Here is a 19,701-nt window from a genome sequence, read left to right as displayed (position 1 = left end):
TATACTGGTTATTGAGTATTTGCCCAACACTTCAGGACGCTTAAGTGCGACTTCTTTGGGTTGTTCTCATAGGTTCTCTTCTCATGACAAAAACTATGAAGGTGATTTTTGTCTGCCACACCATTGGTCCCATAATATGAGAGTTCAAACAGATCCCAAATTCCTTTGCTTTACCAAGCCTCTTGTGAAATTTAATGATGTGTAATTTCAATCTGATGAAGGCGACTACAATGGTTTAAATGACACTTGAATGGTTGGATTATATATACAGTCCACTACGGAAGAGCAGCATTGCACTGTTTTTGAAACAGTTCTGCAAGAAAACTGGAAGAAAACAGCTTGATTTAGAGTAGGACATCAGTGGGCCTGATCCACCAGCTCTTGTGAAGTGGTTGTTTCGGGGGTTAGGAGAATGTCCTAATCTGAACCTGTAAAAAAAAGAATTACTGTAAACTGGGATGCTGAGGGAGTTTGCTTGGATTACCAGGTGTGTGCTGTGCTCTGGCTTGCCTAGACAGCTCCTGTGGCTGTGCCTGGGGACTTTCTTCAGCCCAGTCTGGTGTGGAGTCAACAGAAGAGAGTGATTGTGCCAGAAAAGGAGCCCAAGTCAGGATTCAGGCTGATGGGCTGATGTGCTGGCTCGACTGGGTGGGAGGATTTGCAGGAGGTACGCAAAATGCTCACTAGTTCTGCCTATCAACGCTAATCCCAGAAGGATTTAGAGGGGAGGGAATGGCTTCACTGAGCCTTTTTTTTTTTTTTTTTTTTAATATATACTTGCTGCTGTTCAAGACTTAAGTCATCAGGGTGGCTGTCTTAAAGAAATATAGTGGGCATGCACTTAGGAAAAAGTAGTGGCACAATACTGCTGTAATTCCCTCAGCAAAGAAGGGAAAGACAAGTTACAGCTCCTATACACAAGTCAGCACAGAGTTATAGCAGCAAGAAGGCGAGAGCACGCGCGGGCAGCTCAGCAGCTGAGGTATTAAAACAAGCTAATAATAAGTCTTCTGTGCCTTTCATTTGACTGGGATCTTCTGTCATTCACCTCGCACTCTGCGCAACTGTGGAGGAGGAGAAAATAATGACCAGTTCTGGTACTTGCCAGAAAAAATTAAGATATTTCTATGTCTTTGATTTCCCTCAACTTCTCTGCTGGAGCAGAAACATACTGTTGTGTATGGATGCTGATTTTGCTGAGAAGATGCTGGGTGCCAGAGATGGAGTTCTTTCTTGGTAGCTCACTCTCTTCAGTGGTGAAAGATTCAGCATGTTAACAGTGTAAGTTTTGTGACTGAAGCATGGTGCTTCAGCTGTCCTTCACGTGATCTCAGGCATCTTTGGCCTGTTGTATTTTTAGAGTTGTTGTTGTGCAAAGAAGATTAGCAAAGGACTTAATATCAATGTGTAAAGGGGATTCATTCTCAAACATGGGCATGTTCTACCTATGCAGGTGATGGGTTTGCACTGTTAAATTAGTTATATCACCAGGGCTCGGCATGGATGTCTGTTCCCTGACCTTTTTTCATTCTCCAGATGTTCAGCTGAGACAGGGACTGACTGCACTGTGTTAATAGTTGGCCTGATTTTGGTTTTGCTGGATTTAATGATGGTTTACTGGGAAGCTTGTCTTCAGCGGGATCAAGTGCATACCTGGTGGAAGAAGTGACAGCTGTGTGTTGAAACCAGTGGCCTCATCCTTCAAAGAGAGCCAGAGGTGCCTGGATTCAAAGGTGTTCTGTGGAGCTTTCAATTTTCCATAATGGTCTTTCAGTGGCAAGGAGGCACTTGCAGCTCTGTGTTCTTGGTGAAACTGCTGCAGTGAGGCCTTTGGAGGTTATCCGTGCTTTGATTGTTTGCTGTCCTAGTGGGAAAACATCTCTTGGTTCTCCGCATGCACCTTCCCACGTGTCTGTGGCACAGCCACAGCCCTGAAAGACTGGAGGAAGAGAAGCTGAGATCACCATACCTGAGCCTTTCTTCCAATCCAGCTGCTTTGCATTTCTTAAATTTGTGAGAAATCTGGAATATCTGGGGCAAGAAAACCTTGGCCAGCCTTACCACTGACCTGCAGGAATGTGTGGTGCTGGCCCAGCCCTTGTTTCTTAGGGTTAGTGCTGCACCACCCCGTGGCACCCATGTGCCCGCAGCCGCCAGCTGAGGTGGCAAGGAGCTGGGCTGTGGATGGAGGTGGTAGGCCCCGCGGGCAGTATGAGGGCTCTTCTGGATGGCCCGACAGTCCTGAACCCTTCCCACGTCAGCTCCTGGTGCTCGAGGTGTTTTCTAGCCTCTGCACTAGCTGCTGTTCCCAAAATTATGGGGTTAACTGGGGCGGCCTCCTCGTAGGCTGGGGTTTTCAGCAACACTTCTTTAATGGCACGCGTAAGGAGGTTTCAGTTCCAGTCACTGAAAATGAGTTGCCAAATGTTCTGGTATCCCAGTGGCCTACAAAAGTGTTTACAGCTTTCACTGTATGAATATTGAGACTCTAGTGATGAAAAATGGGTCATCTGGGCGGCCTGAAGAGACTCTCGTTTTGCATGCTAGAAAAGATTGACAAGGGAAAAGAGGGTAAAGACTGACCTTGGGATAGCAGGCGTGCGGAGGATGGGAAGTTGGGAGAAGGCATGCAGAAGTAGAAGTAGGAAGTATGAATTTGGCCAGAGCAGATCAATGTGCTGGTGACTGCAGGCACTGGGGAGCAGGTGATAAGGGGTGCACCTTTCTGACCCGTGATGGAAGGGCAGAACACCAGGAGCAGATAGCTGGAAGCATCCTTTGGCAGGGCCCAGCATCCATCTTGTCTGTCTGAATTTCCATCATAACCAGTTAAGCTCCTTAGAGCACGGCGTTTGCTTTCATTGCGTGGAGCCAGTTGGACTGGTGTTGGAAACAGTCACTTGCTATGGGAAGTTTTATATTCACCTAAAGAGCTTTCATTTTTCTGGAGATCAGAAGGGAAAAGCACTGGTGGAGGTCTCACAGATGCAGAGAAAGATCTTCAGCAGATATGGCAAAGGAAGCAGAATATTACTTGGTGTATTGGAGAGGATATTTTAAATATGTATGTACTTTGTTTATGGCCAGAACTTCAGCTAGTATTTTGCTTGTACTTTTATCATGATTGGGTAATCTTAAATAACTTCTGTTCTGTTCAGAGGTCTAGGATCAGGAGATGTGGAATGTGTCCTTAAGTGCCTGAGCTATTTTAAGAGCAGGTATTATTCCCAGAACCAGGGTACATGAATGCATACTGGGGCAATCAGCCTTTCAGAGTGCTATGGTAATAGAGAATGCAGCCACCCCAGAGTGTGCCCATTGTGTTCTCTGTGTGCTGACAACTGAGCCAATCTCAATCATTATCATGTTAATGCTTTTTTCATGTATGGTAGATAAAAATGTAAATACTCCTGAGAGAATTACATGCTGTATAACACAGTTGCATCTTACAGAAGATGGGAAGATGGCAGCAGTTCATAGAGGGTATTCCATCGTCTGTGGAATGATCAAAGATCTTAGGACCAAAATGATCCAGCTCTGTTGATAATGCCATGGAAAGAGACCACAGGTTCTCCTCCAGTCACAGCTGTAGCTGAATCCTGGGCTGCTTCTACAGCTTCTACCAGTATTGCTTCAATTCTACATTTAGGATAGCAGTTCAACAGGCAAGGCATTTTTTCTAAATCAAAGTAAAATATTCCATCCTGCAAAAGTCGTGCCATATAAGGAGATTCCTAAGCAGAGAGAAGTTGGGGAAGAGGAGGAACAATAGGTAACGTTTATGCAAGTTAACTTAATTTGCTGCAAGTACGATAGAAAACTGTTTTTTGTTTTTGCTAGAGCTATTAAAGAACCTTTGGATAAAAGGTTTCAGATGGATGTGAGTCAATTAAATCAAGGAGGGTTTCAGAACCAGGAACAGAATTACTTTAGAAATGGATAGATCAAGGCAAATGAGTAGCCAATAATTGGTGTTCTTACCCTTGGTAGTTTGGAGCTGCTAGAACCATTAAACAAAACACGTCACATTTTTAGGGCACAGGAGTATTAAATATTTTAAATAGCTTCTTCATACAGGCAATATATCTGACTTGACTTCTGTCATCTCTGGGTCTTTAACTAGCAGAAATCAGCATAGTTGGCCTTGCTTATGATCACTGAAGATTTGATTCCTAGTGTTCAAGTTAGGATTGCCTTCCCACTACTTTTTAATGATAGGCTTTTATTTCCACTTCATTTGAGAAAGAAATGTTAAGATGTGCTTAGCAAGATGACTGACACAAGTGGGTGCCAGCTTTGTTTACATGTGTTTTGATTTAACTTACCTCCCTTTTTCTCAGAGAAGAAAGACATCTGTTGGACTCTTACTGTAAGGGAATTAAGTAATTCAGAGAGAGTTAAAGTTTATCTGGCCAGGAGATGCAACTTACACGGTTTTCACTTCCAGGCATATGAAAAGCGCTTTCCTACATGTCCGGAGATTCCAGTCTTCCTAGGGAGTGAAATCCTGCACGAATCCAAGAGTGACGATGGAGCTATACATATCATTGAACGGAGCTGTAAACTGAATGTGGATGCTCCCAGGCTGCTAAAGAAGGCAAGTTGAACATAAGGGGTGGAGATGTTGTTGGCTGGCTCAGATTGTTACTGATTCCTAAGGCTGTCCTTTCCATTTTTTAAATATATTTGGTTCTTCATCCTTCTCAGATTGCAGGCGTGGAGTATGTTTTCTTCATACAGAAAAACACAGTGAACTGGAAAGAGCGGACTCTCCGCATTGAAGCCCACAATGAGACTTTTGCCAACCGTGTTGTCGTCCTTGAGACGTGCAGCTACTCAGTAAGTGCCTTTTTTCTGTTTGCCTGTGAAGAAGGTGTTGAAAGTCATGTGCTAACATACAGGGTGAAATTGTTTGAGTGAATTTGAACACTGGACTGCAACACAACAGTTAGATACTGTAAGGCCACTAGGTTTTAGAGAGCCTCTTCCAGTGCTTTTGTGGGGCTTGAGAAACTTCCTAAAATTGACTGACTCTGTGATTGGAGTGTTAAGCCCTAGAGTGAGAGTAGAAAAGATGGCTGGTGCTTCAGAATTGACAGTGTTCCCTGAGTTTTTCAGCTTGAAATTCAGGTTGCTAAAAATTTTCTGGAGCTTGGACATATATTTAGATCTGGATGTTTAAGAGGAAACCTAAATTGCCAGAGAAGTCTGGTAATTAACTTCTTGCCAGCAAGTAAGTCAAAGTTTTAGCATCTTATCATGATCTTCTTGCCCTAAATATCTGGGGAAAGGTCTTGAGTGTTATTTGTGGCCTGGGATGTCTTGCTTTATGGCGGTATCTTCAGCAACAGTGTGTCATTTCATCCTAATTGTGCTATTAGGGATCAGTCACCATTAAATAGCTTCACCTGTTTCTGGAAGCAATCAGATAGTGGTTTTTGTTCCCTAAACAAAAGTCCAGATCCTGTTACTTACCTGCCCTCTTGGCAACTGGATAACAGCTCAGCTTCTTGGGAGTAAGCAAAACTTGGAAGTAGCTTCTGTTTCAAGCAAGGCAAATAATTTAGAAGTTATTCCCATTTTGGGTGGGGGGAAAGGTCCTGAGCCATAGATCAGTTGGTGGCTACATGGGGCTTCCCAAAAATGATAGGAAATCAAACTTCCATCATTGTGGAAGGCACTGACAGTTCTGAATCAATGCCAGGTCAACTCAGGAATTGCTCAGACACTCACACTTGCTGATTTTGGCTGTGTTGCCTCCGGTTTGAGTCCCTCGGAAGGAAACGTTAACAGCTGGGCTTTGAGGGGAGTGCTTTCCTGGAACAGAGCAGGAGCTAGCTGTCTGCATCCTCAAGATGGTTCTCTGCTCTATTTTTACCAGTTCCCTTTTCCCTGCCAGAATGCACCGGAAGCAGGTTTATTCTCATCTTTCCTTTTCTGCAATGCTCTCTCAGGCAACTTGTAGAAATTTGATCCTTCTCTTGCAGCTGCTTAGTATTTTTCCCTGGAGGATTTGTCCTTTATAGAGCTCACTGTATATTTAAGAGTGGACTGGATTTTTTTTTCGTGCCAGTTTGTGAACAGCAGCACCTACAGAGAAGAGGGCCCCTCAGAAAAGGGTTAAGTTTAGAAGTCTACAATTTTGTAGATTGTAACCATATGGAAGGGTAACCCAGGGGAAGGGGAACATTGAACCGACAATGGAACTCCCAAGTCTGCCGTGTGTGTTTTGGGGAGTAAAACTGACTTTCAGTGGCTGAGTTCCCAGTCCAAAACCAGAAAAAAAAATATATTTTTATATATATAGCTGTTTTAGTAGAGCTTCTGCTGGTAATGTTACTGTTCAGGTGTGCTGGGTTTTAAGCTTGTTTTCCTTGTGTGTGTGAAGACCACTTCTCTAAGCACAAAAGTTCACAAGTCCAGTTCGTGACCCGTTTCTGTTACACTGGAAGAATTAGTCAGACTGTTAGATGTGGGTCTGTCAGTGCCCTGTAGGAAGATTCTTTTGACCCTTCCCTCCATAGCTCTGGAGATTAAACAGCTTATTCATCACTAGGGCAATGGCCCTGCCATAATGTGAGGTACCTGCTGCCATCCAACCCTGCGTATGTCTTTGGGCTTAGGTTCACCCTGAGAATGAAGAGTGGACTTGCTTTGAACAGTCTGCATCTCTCGACATCAAGTCATTTTTTGGCTTTGAAAGCACAGTGGAAAAAATTGCCATGAAACAGTACACTTCAAACATCAAGCGGGTAAGATCAGCTTCCCTTTGTGCTATTTAAAAAAAAAAAAAAAAAAAAAAAAAGCCTGCTCTGTGTGCCTCAGTTTTCTTTTCTGTAAAATAGACCTGCTGGAGTTTTATATCCTCGCTTATGTCTCAGAAATTGCTCAGTAGAACAAAGAAAGAAAAAAACAGTGTGTGGTGAGCAAAAACAATCTGTTCACTGAAATGTTTCTGTGCAGGAGAAGGAGCAGGCTGTGCCAGAGGAGGATTGCAGTGGATGCTGTGGTGCCAGGCTCCTCAGACACTGAGGACACTGTTCTCATGCAGGAAGAGAAAGTTCTGGGTAAAAGTCAGCACGCTGCCTCTCCAGCCTCTTGTGGGAGAGGTACTTATTTTGGTGGCTGTTTCCCCTGGGCTGCAGAGGAGTAGTGTGGCTGGCTGATAGGTAGTAGGAAAACAGGATAAAAATGTCATAAAGGTGGTTGCATCCACTGCATTGCAATGCACCTGGCCAGTGCTGTAATTCAGTGTTTGTACAGTGCTTTCATTCTGAAATTTCTCCAACAGGTTCATGCATGTGGGAGGAGACGACTCTTTCCGTTCTGTTTACCACCATTAGTCATCTAGCCTGAGGAAGACCCTGCTGCACCTTGCTGGTTTCGAGGAGATGGGGCATTTTTCCTAATGTGAGCTTTTCCCCTTTCAGGGCAAGGAAGTGATTGAGCATTACCTGAAGGAGCTGATCTCCCAAGGGATCACATTCATCCCTCGCTGGACACCTCCTGCTGTGTGTGGACAGGCGGCTGAGCAAGCACCAGCAGTTGGACACGATGCCGATGCTGTGCCCATTGAGACTGGAGCTCGGGGAACTACCAAAGAGCAAACTGGCAGCTCCTGCCCTCCAGCAGAGGCTGTCAGCCCCGATGGTATGCAGTGTCCTGGCAGTAGCAGCTGCTGGCGATCTAAATGCCTCGAGCATCACTGACTAATGAGTTTATTTTTATTTTTATTTTCTTGGCATGAGACTTTTCTTCTGGGTTGCTGGTGGGGAGGAGAGAAAATTATTTTATTTCTTCAAGAAAATAACAAACAATTGAGTTTTTTTTTTTCCCCCCTCCCAGACTGAAAAGCCAAGAAAAACTGTATAGGCAGTACGGGTATTTTTTGAGTTCAGAAAAAAAATCAGCTTGGTCTGATCTTGAAAACATTTTATACTTTAAATTGGAGAAATTTAAAGGTATCATGAGTACAGTGTAAGTGACTTCGTAGTTAAATACTTTGGCTGTTTCAAAATGAATGTTTTTGAGGGTTGGTTTTGTTGTTTTTCTCCCCATATTAATCCAAGACAAATGCATGGAATGATATTGCCTAACTCATTTCTCACCCAAAATGTCTGAAACAAACTTTATCACCAAATCAACACACAAAAAGATATCTTCTAAACTAAAGGTTCTTCTCTGACAGAAAAAGGAGAGCCTTTTGATTCAGATTGGTGATATTGGAAATAGTTGTTATTTCTCAGAAGCAGACAGCGCTTCTTTAGCTGAAGGTAACTCAGAGAAAAAGCTTGGCATTTGGAACCTTCCAGGGCTCTAGTCTCACTGGGCCTTCTCTTGTGACTTCTCTCTATTGGAATTCCTCTGTAAACAGGATACAAATCCATAGGGAAGCTGAGTACAAGAAATGCTTCTGTGCTTTGAGATTAAAGTTAATCTAAGAGTGGCAGATCCTGTCTAGCAGAAGAGGAACGTAGCTCTATTTCTGCTTTAATCACTTCACGAACTTGAATATACTTCCCTGCGTCTGCTCCTCAGCTTGCTAGCTCTGTGGATTCTGTGGGGGTGTGTAGTGCTTACTAAGTATAATTTCTGTATTATCAGTCAGAAGCAGCGTATCCTGTGGGTGTCCAGTCCTTATTCTGCACGTAATGGTATCTGCTGAAAAAAAAGAACAAACCCAAAAAATCCTGCATGAGGCAGAGCTAGCTCAGAGGTCCTCCTCCCAGCCCTTCTCATGTGCTTGCATGCCTCCAGCACAGCCACTGGCCTGTGCTGCTCCCTTTTGGGTGCCATCTTGTCCTTCCTGGCATCTGCACATACAAGCCTTATCTGCACTTATAAGCCTTGGACAGCACATCTGTGGCTATCGCTGAATGCTGGCAGGCTCAAAGCCCTTGTCCTTTGTCTCTCTGAGCTGGAGGAACCTTGAGCTACTGGTACGCACTGGGCATCCTCATGCCAAAAACCACCCTTGCTGTTGGAAATGTTAATATTATTCTCCCTTTCCCTCTGGTGTCCATAAGCAGAATAACATTTCAATTTTCAGATAGCTGCCTTTTAGCCTCTTGTCACTGAAATTGTGAGTGAGATCTTTAGGACATGAGGGGATTTAAGTACCCAGGCCTTGGAGTGTTTAATGAGATGAGTGCCAGAGCTCACAATATTTCTTTAAAAGCTCCTGCTGGAGTAGTCAGGGTTGAATGAAATCAGTGTTCTGAGAGACAAGTGGAGCGATCTGGCTTTGATTCCTCACACACCGTCTGTGTCCTTATGCCCTAATCACCATGAGACTCGCTTGCTTGCTTCCCTCAGGCAGCTAAAATGAGGGCATTCGTGCTTTTCCGGTGCAAGTCATAAGCAACCTGATGTGTAGAAATAACTGCCTATCTCCTTTTTGGCTATGCCAAGTCTCCTTTGAATTGCTCTTTTTTCTTTCTCCAGCTGACAAATTGGATGCTGATTACATTGAGCGATATCTGGGCCAGCTGACTCCAATGCAAGAGAGTTGCTTGATCCGTCTTCGTCAGTGGCTTCAAGAAACGCACAAAGGCAAGGTGGGTAGATAGAGCAGAGAGCACCCCTTCGGAAGCCTGAATGCAGTTGTTCTTATAGCTTGTTTTGCCTTCAAGGCCTACAGTAAAACTCAGGGTCATGGATAATCTGTGTGTTGAGACTTGACTGTTTTGGCAAGGTTGAGTAAAAGGCATGGGGTGGAGAGCAGCCTGTGTGATCTCGCAGCAGGATCCAGCAGCATCATGAACTACAGCTGTACAGCTGCAGTGCTGTCAGTACTGCACGGGCTGCACTGTGGTATCAGAGCACGGTGGCTCAGCCGAGTATTTGAGTAGGCACTGATCAGGGCTTGGTTGTCCAGACCGGCCGGTGTGGGTGCATCACATCCCCAGGCCCTGCAGGGTGAGGTGGGAGATGCGGCTAGCTGTGCTGATCGTGCAGCCCCTCTCCCTTCGTCTTCAGATGCTGATCAGTGAGGCAGTTGGTAACACCTAGCTCTGTTACTGCGTGTCAGCAGTCTGCTCTGCGTGTTGTGTCAGGCAGGTTGTGTCAGCTTGTACAGCCAGGGGCTGAATTCTTCTGAGCAGAATTCGTTCTGATCTTGTTTTAATCTCCTCTATCAAAATGTACGATTTCAAAACCACACGGAATTCAGGACACAGAGACCATCTCACCTTGTGGTGTGAGGTATGTTGTGTAAGCCTCTAAAATAGAGGAGCTGAGGTCACTGGATTGAGGTGTGTACAGCTAGAATTGGCCACCCAGTATAGGTGAAAACTTGTTTTTACCTGAAAAAAGCAGCATGGCTGTTGTAGGGCAGATGCATCTCTGCTGCAGCTGTAATGTTCAGCAGCTGCTTGGGCTCCTCTCAATCAAAAGGGGGTCCCTGTATTGGGCAAGACAATAAGGGGCATGTGGCTGAGAAAAGACCCAGAGCAGCTTGAATGTCTTTAGAGGGGTGTAACCACAGATTTTACTGATGCAGAGAGATTGTGTGGTAAGGAAGAAAGGACCAAGAATAGCAACAGAGTAATTGGGTGGGCAGAGTAGATAATGAGCCCATAGGAAAAGGGGAAAACAGGAAAAAGATAGTTGGAGCAAGTGATCCCTCTTAAAAATGGAGTACAGCTAGATGAGATTTCAGTAGTAATAGCTTCCTGGCCTAAAGGATAACTACTCAGTCAGTCACACAGAATGGGTTAGGTGCCACTCTGCATTTATGGGCTTTGGAAGACTTTATTTTTTCAAATTGGCCTTTCCAAGAGAAGCAATTGTTTACAAGGAGCTTTGCCAGCACTTCTGAATGCTTTGCTGTGTCTTTTTCAAAGCAAAGAGAGCATATTTCATCTGAGTATGGGGAATTTAAGCATGATATTAAGGCCCTGTTTTCTTTTGAAAAGACTCCTGTCTCTCACCCACGTAGAAAATAAAAAAAAAAATTGTTGAATCCAGTGTGCCACAAAATCCCTTTGTGTGAGCGTGCTTATGGGTTTTGTTTGTACCTGTGAATGGAAAAACAGTTTAACCAAAAGACAGAAGAACAGTTGAGGTAGTGTGAAAGTCTGAGTATCTGAAAGTCTCCATGGACTAGCAATGCTGTTCAGCCTGTGAGAGCTGATACATTCAGAACACCAAGTACCTGTCAAATCTAAGGCCGCTGGTATATGGCAGCATCAACAGCAGGTTGTATAACTTGGGCCATGTCCAGGAGACTGGTGGTTGATATCATCAAAGACTATGGGAATGAATGTATAGATATGTATGTGTGTATATACACACACAGTAGAACAAAGGACCCCTTAAGGGACTGTCTGAACACCTACCTGCAAGTTGGTAGCACATTGATAGGATGCTCTGCCTCTCAGTAAACAGCTGGGGTTGGTGTCCCAACCAGCCAGGTAACTGTGAGTGTGTGAGTGATCTGTGTGAATTATCATCTGCTACTAACAACTTTAATTAACTACTGCTCTACTAAATATTGGTTGTGATCTGTGTCTCCCCCCAATTCAACCTGCTGTCAGATGAAAGGGAATTGGCAACAAGCAGACACAAAACAAAGGGCAGGGATCCCCAGGCATAGCTGTGCTCTGAAATATAGGACACGTTTTTTTCAGGTCTACAGTGACCTGTCTAGTAAAACAGCATGGACTTCTGTGTGATTGGTAGGAGATATCTCAGCTATTGGGTATCCAGCTGAAAATGAGCCGTAGATGAGAGCAACTGTGAGACTTTATCCATGCCTGTGATCTAAAAGGGTCTCGGTTTCAAATGGACAAAGCATGTTCTAAATGTTTGCCTGTTCTGTTCTGTGGGTGTTTTTTTCCCCTCTTAGAGGCTGAGGAATGGAAGCTGGAAAAGGTAAAGCGACAGCACATGAGTAAAGTGAAACAATAGCCTCTCAGGGAGCTTGGAGCTCCATGAACTGCACAAGCTCTTGTTCCTCCTGACAGCTGCTTGTTGAGTTCGGTACCTCAGCAAGGTACAGCTGATTGCTGAGTGCTCTTTGTGACAGCCGGCAGCTGCCTTGTACCCTTTGTGTAGGCTTTGTTCCCCACGAGGTCTTGAACAAGTGGGAAGGATCCTGCTGGCTATTTATGCTTTTTCTTAAACCCCCTTCCTGCTCACCTGTGTGCTTCTCTTAAATCACAGATTGCCTGTTAGAATAATACAGAATCAGGAGCTCGTCCTACATCATTTGCAGTTTCTCTGGAGAGGCTGTTATCATGCTGTGACATCCTGTTTTTTTTAATTTGGAGCAGAGATTTTCTTACTGCTCTATCAAAAAGTATTTGTAGATCTCCTGTTTCTTGGAAGCTGTCTATTCTTATTTTTGTCCTCTTCTATCTTTTTATTTCACTATCTGGATCCTTGTCCCTTCCCATAATCAGATTTATCATTGCTCTAAAAAAAAAAAAACCAAACTGAATATTTGAAGACACAATCTTCAAATAGTGTTAAAAATGCAGTTACTTAAAGCTATTAATGAATAGCTTTGTGCCATATGGATCAGTATGTATAAATTTGCTAGTAAGCAAAACAAAAGGCTGAAATTAAAACTTTGTTTTCTTGCAGGTGGGAGTTGCTGCTTTGGTTGGCCAAAGATAATTAAGAGACTAATTCTATCATGAGTAGGCTAAGTCCCCTCAGAGATCCCTACCTCTGTTCCATAAGTGCTGAATTTGCCTCTGACCTGTAGTTATGTGCAGACTGGGTTTGAAAACCACTGAAAGTAAGAAACCTGTGTAACTGCCAACCCTTCTCCTTCCTCTTATAGGATTTGCAGGACTGTTACAGAAGGTTTTTTTGTCTGTTGTCTTGTGAGTAATGGCTTTCTCTGAACAGCAGAAATGCAAATGTCAATTATCCAAGGAAAATTCTGCTGTCTTTAATTTTACGATGATGCAGAAAATTTGGGGGATGTTCTTCTAAATACATCTGAGATCCTATTTGGAAAAGATGCCCCTTTTCTCTCAATGACATACAAACGCAGTTTTGCAAAGTGTTTGAAATAGAGCATTGTGCTGAACAGCATTCACCATAGAATCATTCAAATTGGAAAAGACCACTAAGACTGCCTAGTCCAACCTCTGACCTAGTACTGACAAGTCCACCGCTGAGCTCCCATCTCCTCTTCTAGGCTTGGCTCTAGGCTGCCTGAGCTCTACCCACCTTTATACAGAATCAGTTCGTAGTAACCCTTGCAGCTTCATATCAGCCTGTGAAACGCTGCTGGCAGCTTTGCTTTCTTCTTTGCTCTCTGTTTTCATGAGCCTGTCAGTGAGCAAACAAAAGAGCTTTGACTCCTGAACGCACGCTTTTTTGTGTTACAGCAGGGCTCAGATGGCTGGCATTGTGCTAAGCACGGTACAGACGCTCCGGAGACTATTCTAGCCCTACAGAACTTAAATTTTTAATGGAAACTTGATGTAGCAAATGAGGCCAAATACTTTTGGGGGAGTTGGGGTGAAGGGACTGAGAAGAGAAATCAACAGTACATGCAACTAGAATCCATCTGTTTTCACACCTGACAAGCTTTTAGTCAGATTTGGCGATTTTCTGAGATCCGTTAATTATTGTTATACTGCCTGCTACCTAGTGGTACCGCCTGGTTTCCTTTTGGTTTTCAGCTAAGGGAAAAGGATAAGGGATTTGGAAGGAGGTTGGAATAATCCATTCTGCAGCTGTGGTTTGGGAAGGGTTTTGTGCCTGTGGTGCTAGAATTACTGACCTGAATGTGTTGGGATGAGTAACTGGGAGGGGGTATATTGTGACTTTGAGTGATTTGTTTCTTTTGGTAAGAGTTAGTGAAACGGGATGGGGTGAGCCTGTGGAAGGAGTCAAAAGCTTTTCTGTTCAAACAACACCAGCAGCAAAGCAGAGAAGAGGCCTCAAATGTGGTGCTAGTGGGTGATCACTAGAAGACTGTACAGTGGTGACCCACCTCCAAACAGCACGTGCTTAATTTGGTTAATGTGTTACCTACAAATGCTTTTCGCCCTTTGCTAATTTGCCCCACAGGAAGGTAAGCTTGCAGCTGTATTACTTCCATTCAGTGTTTTGTTTGTCCTTGTGGACAGGTAGCTGAGGGAAACTTTAGCCAGCCCGGAGTTTGCTGGGGCTTCTGGCCATCAGCTTACTTAATGCAGGGGATTCTCACAGGCTGTGTGTGTGCATGTGCAATGCTCTGATAAATTAATAAGCCCATCTCTCTCAAAGGGACGTGAATTCTATGATTCTATGAATTAGTTACTGCTTTCATGCTCCTATCACTATCTGCTGCATTGGGTTGGATTAGGGAGGGAGAAGGAAAGTATGTTTGATCTTTGTCTTAAAACTGGTGCGTGCTCTGCAGGCTTCATGGAGCAGTGGTACAAGTCCTGATCCTTACAATTTCTCTTTTCTCTCAGATCCCCAAAGATGAGCATATCCTTCGATTTCTACGGGCTCGAGACTTCAACATTGACAAAGCTCGAGAAATGCTCTGTCAGTCTCTGTCCTGGAGAAAGCAATACCAGGTGGATTACATCCTACAGTCCTGGAGGCCCCCGGCCCTCCTAGATGAATACTACACTGGAGGATGGCATTATCAAGACAGAGGTTTGAATCACTTACACTGATTCTACAATGTGGCTGCATTATGAGACCTTATAAGTAACCTGTCTGTTTTTGGAGAAGATTGTATTGATGCTTTAAACATTAACAAAGGAGTTGTAACATCTGTAAAAAGCCATTCTCTATTGCTGTAGTTACCTTATTTTCTGTGCGCAAATCAGGCAGACTAGAACTAGTGCAAAGCAGCATATTCTTGATAGGATGGCATTTTGGATGTGATTTTTATCCTGTTGAAATATTTAATGTGGCATTTGTAAAAGGTACTAGAGTGACAGCCTGGGAGACTACATGGCTCTGTCTGCAGTGGAAGCTTCTTCTCCTGTGCTTGATGTGAGGGCAGATTCTAGCTCTAGACAGTCTGGCTGTGTTGCTCTTTGGCCTCACTAAATTGAGAATACCAATGACCAAAACCAAAAACAGTGTCTTATCACTCGGGACACTCTCTGCCTAGTCAATGGTCCTAGCAGCCCATTAAACAGTTTCTCTCACAGGGACATGACACATCCCTGCTCACAACAGGCATGTTAGGATAATCACCTGCATACTGCTTTCCTGCATGCACTAAAGACCTTTACATCTCTGGGCATTTCAAGTTCAGTTATTGTTTTTAAACCCTTATGTTTGTTTTGAAGATGGACGACCACTTTACATTCTTCGGCTTGGCCAGATGGACACAAAGGGTTTGGTGAAAGCCCTGGGAGAAGAATCACTGCTGCGACATGTAAGATCTACATTAATTTCTCACTTGAGGAACTGTATTTCCCTTGGGGTGTTTAGAAGTCTTGCTGTAGTGCAGCAGCAATCTACCTGCTTGATACATGTGATCACCGTGTTTCGTAGCTGGCAAACCAAAGTTATACCTTTGGCTTAGTGTCTTTGGCATGTCCTAGCTTCTCTGTCTTCCTGTGGATACAGAAGTGAAATTTTTATAATCATACGAATGGGCCAGAAGGATGTTCTCTGATAGTTTGCAGTTCAACAGTAAGCTTTCCATGACCATTTTCCATGCAGCTTAGCTAATAACATTTGACCTTGAGGCTCTTATACTTCACTGTAAATTGTCAACATCTCTACCTTGTATGTCCAGCATAACTTGTCAGTAAAGAAGTTTTGTTTTTTTTTTTTCTTCCAAACACATAGAGACTTACTGTTTTGCACACTGCAAGTTCTCAAACTGGTATATTTCTGGGGTGCGTATTTTTACAGGTTTTTGGGTTTCTCCTTTCTTCCTCAGTCACATTCAGGCTAATCCCAGTCTATACTGTCTTTAATTTCAGGTTTTGTCAATTAATGAGGAAGGACAAAAGAGGTGTGAGGAAAACACCAACCTATTTGGCCGCCCCATCACGTTAGTATAGTCAGTTTTCTTGTATTCTTACCAAGTTGGAATGAATGTAGTGAAGATGATGATTCTGTGAAGGTTTTAGATGATGTTCTTAGGTTTAAACTGCAGAGAGCAGTGTTGTGCATGTCTTACAGGCTGTTCTTGTTTGGGCTTTGGGGTATCTTGTATAGCAGACTTAAATGCAGATAAATTCTACAGCTTCATTTGAAAACAAGTATTGCTCCTTTCTTCTGTTTTTTTGTTTTTTTTTTTTTTTTGTTTGTTTGTTTGTTTGTTTTTTTTTTGTTTTGTTTTGTTTTGTTTTTGTTTTGTTTTGTTTTTTTCCTGTCCCCCTTCAGATGAAGTTAACCTTGCTGTAGTAGTGATTTTAATCCAGAACCTTAAAATATACTTTTTAATATTTTTTTTTTTAGCAATGTGTCTGTATACCTTCACTCTCTTCCACACTGATAGTTTTTACCTTCAGGGTTGAATATCTGTTTTATCTTTTTTTTCTTGGATCCAGTGTACTTGGAAGCTCACTGGATTCAGGCTGTCTGCTGCCTGAGTAGAGATCTACTCTTTACTGGAACTGCTTGCTTTCCTCATTTAGCCAATGAGGGAAATCTCCAAAAAATAAATAAATAAATAAAAATCTCAGCTGCCTTTAGATCTTGTTAAAGCCACGATGTTACTGAAAAGTTTTGTGGCTCTTAAGCAGCCACTGTGTAAGAAAGATTCTGACCGGTCTTTCTCTTCATGTTTATTTTAGATCCTGGACATGTCTGGTGGACTTGGAAGGCCTAAATATGCGGCATCTCTGGCGGCCTGGAGTTAAGGCCCTGCTTCGAATCATTGAGGTTGTAGAGGACAACTACCCCGAAACTCTGGGCAGACTCCTCATAGTGCGAGCACCCAGGGTCTTTCCTGTACTCTGGACTCTGGTGAGTGAAATCTGGACTGCAGGATCATAAGCAGTTGTACACATACAAATAGCAATCATCCAGTAATCGTAAGTTCTGCTTATTCAAAGGGTTAGGGAGTGAAAAAGGTACAAGCTTCCAAGCAGCTTGTACCTGATCTTCTGAAGAGGCCACAGCTTTGCTACAGAGCAGGCTGTGTATTTGATCCTATGGTTGTCATTCTACCAGGGCAGGACTTGGGACCCAAACTGTTCATCCTGGTGCAGTAGTGGTAACCTGTGGTGGGTGGGTTTTCATGTTCATGGGAAAAGATGATTCGTTTAATCTTATGTTGGAGGATACTGAAGAGAAAAGTAATGAATATAGTTCTTCCTAGTGCTTGCTGAGAGTTAGAGCAATGTAAGAATGTGCTTGATAAATTTCTCGTGAGGTTAGTGTGTTACGTGATGACTGCTAACTTATTTCATCTGAAGCAGAAAATGTCAGGGGATATAGCATTTTATTTGTTATCCCTTACTTTGGGAGAGTACTTCAGAGTTGCAGAGCTCCACCCTGCTGCTGGCCTGTGTTCCTGCTGATGAGGCCTTCCAGTCTTCTAGTTCGTATCTCAACATTACCTCTAACTTCACTTGGTGACAGTGATGTCCTCTGTCTACTTACTGCAGGTCAGTCCCTTTATCAATGAGAACACAAGGCAGAAGTTCCTTATTTACAGTGGGAATAACTACCAGGGTCCAGGAGGGCTGGTAGATTATGTGGACAAAGAGGTGATCCCAGACTTCCTGGGAGGAGACTGCATGGTGAGTTTTCCTTCCTGTTGTGCAGGTGAAATCTGCAATGGTCAAGCTCCCTCAAATCCCCTCTTCCTACACACACACCCCACCAGCCTCCTGCTTTCTTCTGAAAGACTGTTGAATTTCTGTTCTGGTTGGGGTAGCACTGCTCTGGTTACCACAAACCATTGTACAGGTAACTTTTTCAGTAAAGTGAGTGGTAAGTTTTTCATTTTCTCTAAGACTGATTAGAGAAATGATCGTAGTTCAAGTAAAACTTAGCCCCACTGTGAAACATTATACGAAGTTAAGGTGCCTATTCTCAGTGTCCAACAGCTGGCAAGAGTTCAGATGACTTAGTACTTTAACCCCTGGATTAATATGAACCCTCTTACTTGTGTCTCTCTCTCTCCTAGTGTACTGTTCCAGAAGGTGGGCTCGTTCCTAAGTCACTTTATCAAACAGATGAAGAGACAGAAAATGCAGATCACATCCGGTTATGGACAGAAACTATCTATCATTCTGCGAGCGTCCTCAGAGGAGCTCCACATGAGGTACAAACCTTTGTAGGGAAAAAGCGTGTTTGTAGAGCAGGTAGGAAGATGCTGACTGCCATCTGAATGCCTGATGTTTTACTTTGTGCTTGTTGTATTTCCTTTTTAGATAGTCGTGGAGATTTTGGAAGGGGAGTCTGTGATCACTTGGGACTTTGACATCCTGAAGGGAGATGTGGTGTTCAGCCTCTTCCACTCCAAACGAGCTCCTGAAACAAGTCATAAAGAAGCCACGTTACCAAGTACCTCTACTGCTGGGGACAATGTGCAGCTCATTGATAAGACGTGGGTCCTTGGCGTGGATTACAGTCGTATGGAATCTCCGCTGGTTTGTCGGGAAGGAGAGAGCATCCAGGTCAGATGTGTTTGGGCCCTGGCATGGGTCTTACAATCCTAGTATGCTCCAAAATGACCTGGTGGTGGGGAGGGGAAGGAATCGATGGGATGGGAAATCATGTCTAGCTTGGAAGCAGTTGCTGTGGTAATCATTCTCTGAATTCCCTGTGAAAATGACTGCTACGGCGGTTCTAGTTTAGACTGAGCCATTGGAAAGAGATTCCATAAAAAGCTAATTGAAGATAACATTAAAAATGAAAAAGAAAAAAACACACCTAGGATTACAGAGCTGTGGCTGAGGTACGTAAAATGAATTGAATGATGTACGCTCCTCCAGGCAGTCAGCTCAGTAGTTTCTTTTGACTTTTGTCAAGTCATTCAGTTATTTCATAAGATGCCTGGTAATCACTTGGGAGTGCTCTTTTCCTTCCAGGGATCTCATGTGACTCGTTGGCCCGGCTTTTACATTCTCCAGTGGAAAATGCATGGTCCTCTGCCCTGTTCCGGCACTAGCCTCCCTCGGGTGGATGATGTTCTCGCCTCTCTGCAAGTTTCCAGTCATAAGTGCAAGCTTATATACTACTATGAAGTGCTTGCATCCAAGGACTTCAGGTAGGTTTACGTGTGTGTTACTGTACAACTTGCAATAGAGAAGCCTTATGAGAGGACTGAGTGTGACTGTAAACATGCAGATACCAGTGACCTCTATAGGGTGCATATTTCATTGATAAGAAGTTAGATGGACACCAACTTGGTGGTATTACGTGGAAAGAGTCTCCTTTAGTGCGGTGGGTAATAAGGTTTTTCTTTTATAGCAGGTTCCTCTTTGCTGGATGTCTGGCTGCTGGCTGGATCTCCACCAGTAGAATTTGTGCTTCTGTTCTTGATTACAGCTACTTGAAGTGAGGGAGGTGTTTGGCTGATTAACTTTTTGATATTAGTTGGGAGCGTTCTGAGAAGTTACTTTCTGAGTAACTTAGCTATGTCATTCATATCTCATTTGGCATTTGACAAAGATGTCTGTTGTGACTTGAAGCGTGCTTTCTCAATAAGTGTGTACATCAACCTCTGCAGGGTAGCCTCTAGTCTCCTTTAATGCAAAAAGTACTTCTCAGATCAGCCAGTAATTTGAATACTTCACAAGTACTTTCCTAGGAGCCAGA

The 19,701-nt window shown here is 43.5% G+C and overlaps 1 protein-coding gene across 2 annotated transcripts in view; it reads left to right on the top strand.

Annotated features, from left to right (window-relative positions):
• SEC14L5 (SEC14 like lipid binding 5) overlaps window positions 1–19,701 on the top strand; it is a 40,125-nt gene that overhangs the window by 14,809 nt on the left and 5,615 nt on the right. For both annotated transcript variants that reach the window (XM_084536821.1, XM_084536822.1), the window contains 13 exons: window positions 4,448–4,597; window positions 4,708–4,839; window positions 6,624–6,752; window positions 7,431–7,650; window positions 9,445–9,557; window positions 14,424–14,613; window positions 15,261–15,349; window positions 15,906–15,976; window positions 16,725–16,896; window positions 17,541–17,675; window positions 18,065–18,202; window positions 18,312–18,557; window positions 18,972–19,150. In XM_084536821.1, coding sequence (XP_084392947.1) covers window positions 4,448–4,597; window positions 4,708–4,839; window positions 6,624–6,752; window positions 7,431–7,650; window positions 9,445–9,557; window positions 14,424–14,613; window positions 15,261–15,349; window positions 15,906–15,976; window positions 16,725–16,896; window positions 17,541–17,675; window positions 18,065–18,202; window positions 18,312–18,557; window positions 18,972–19,150 — 1,964 coding nt within the window. The remainder of the gene's footprint in view (window positions 1–4,447; window positions 4,598–4,707; window positions 4,840–6,623; window positions 6,753–7,430; window positions 7,651–9,444; window positions 9,558–14,423; window positions 14,614–15,260; window positions 15,350–15,905; window positions 15,977–16,724; window positions 16,897–17,540; window positions 17,676–18,064; window positions 18,203–18,311; window positions 18,558–18,971; window positions 19,151–19,701) is intronic.

Source organism: Aythya ferina, assembly GCF_964211825.1.
Source record: "Aythya ferina genome assembly, chromosome: 15".
Lineage (NCBI taxonomy): Eukaryota > Metazoa > Chordata > Aves > Anseriformes > Anatidae > Aythya > Aythya ferina.
The sequence above is the reverse complement of the archived record's forward strand: the minus strand, read 5'-3'. Positions and strand labels throughout refer to the sequence as shown.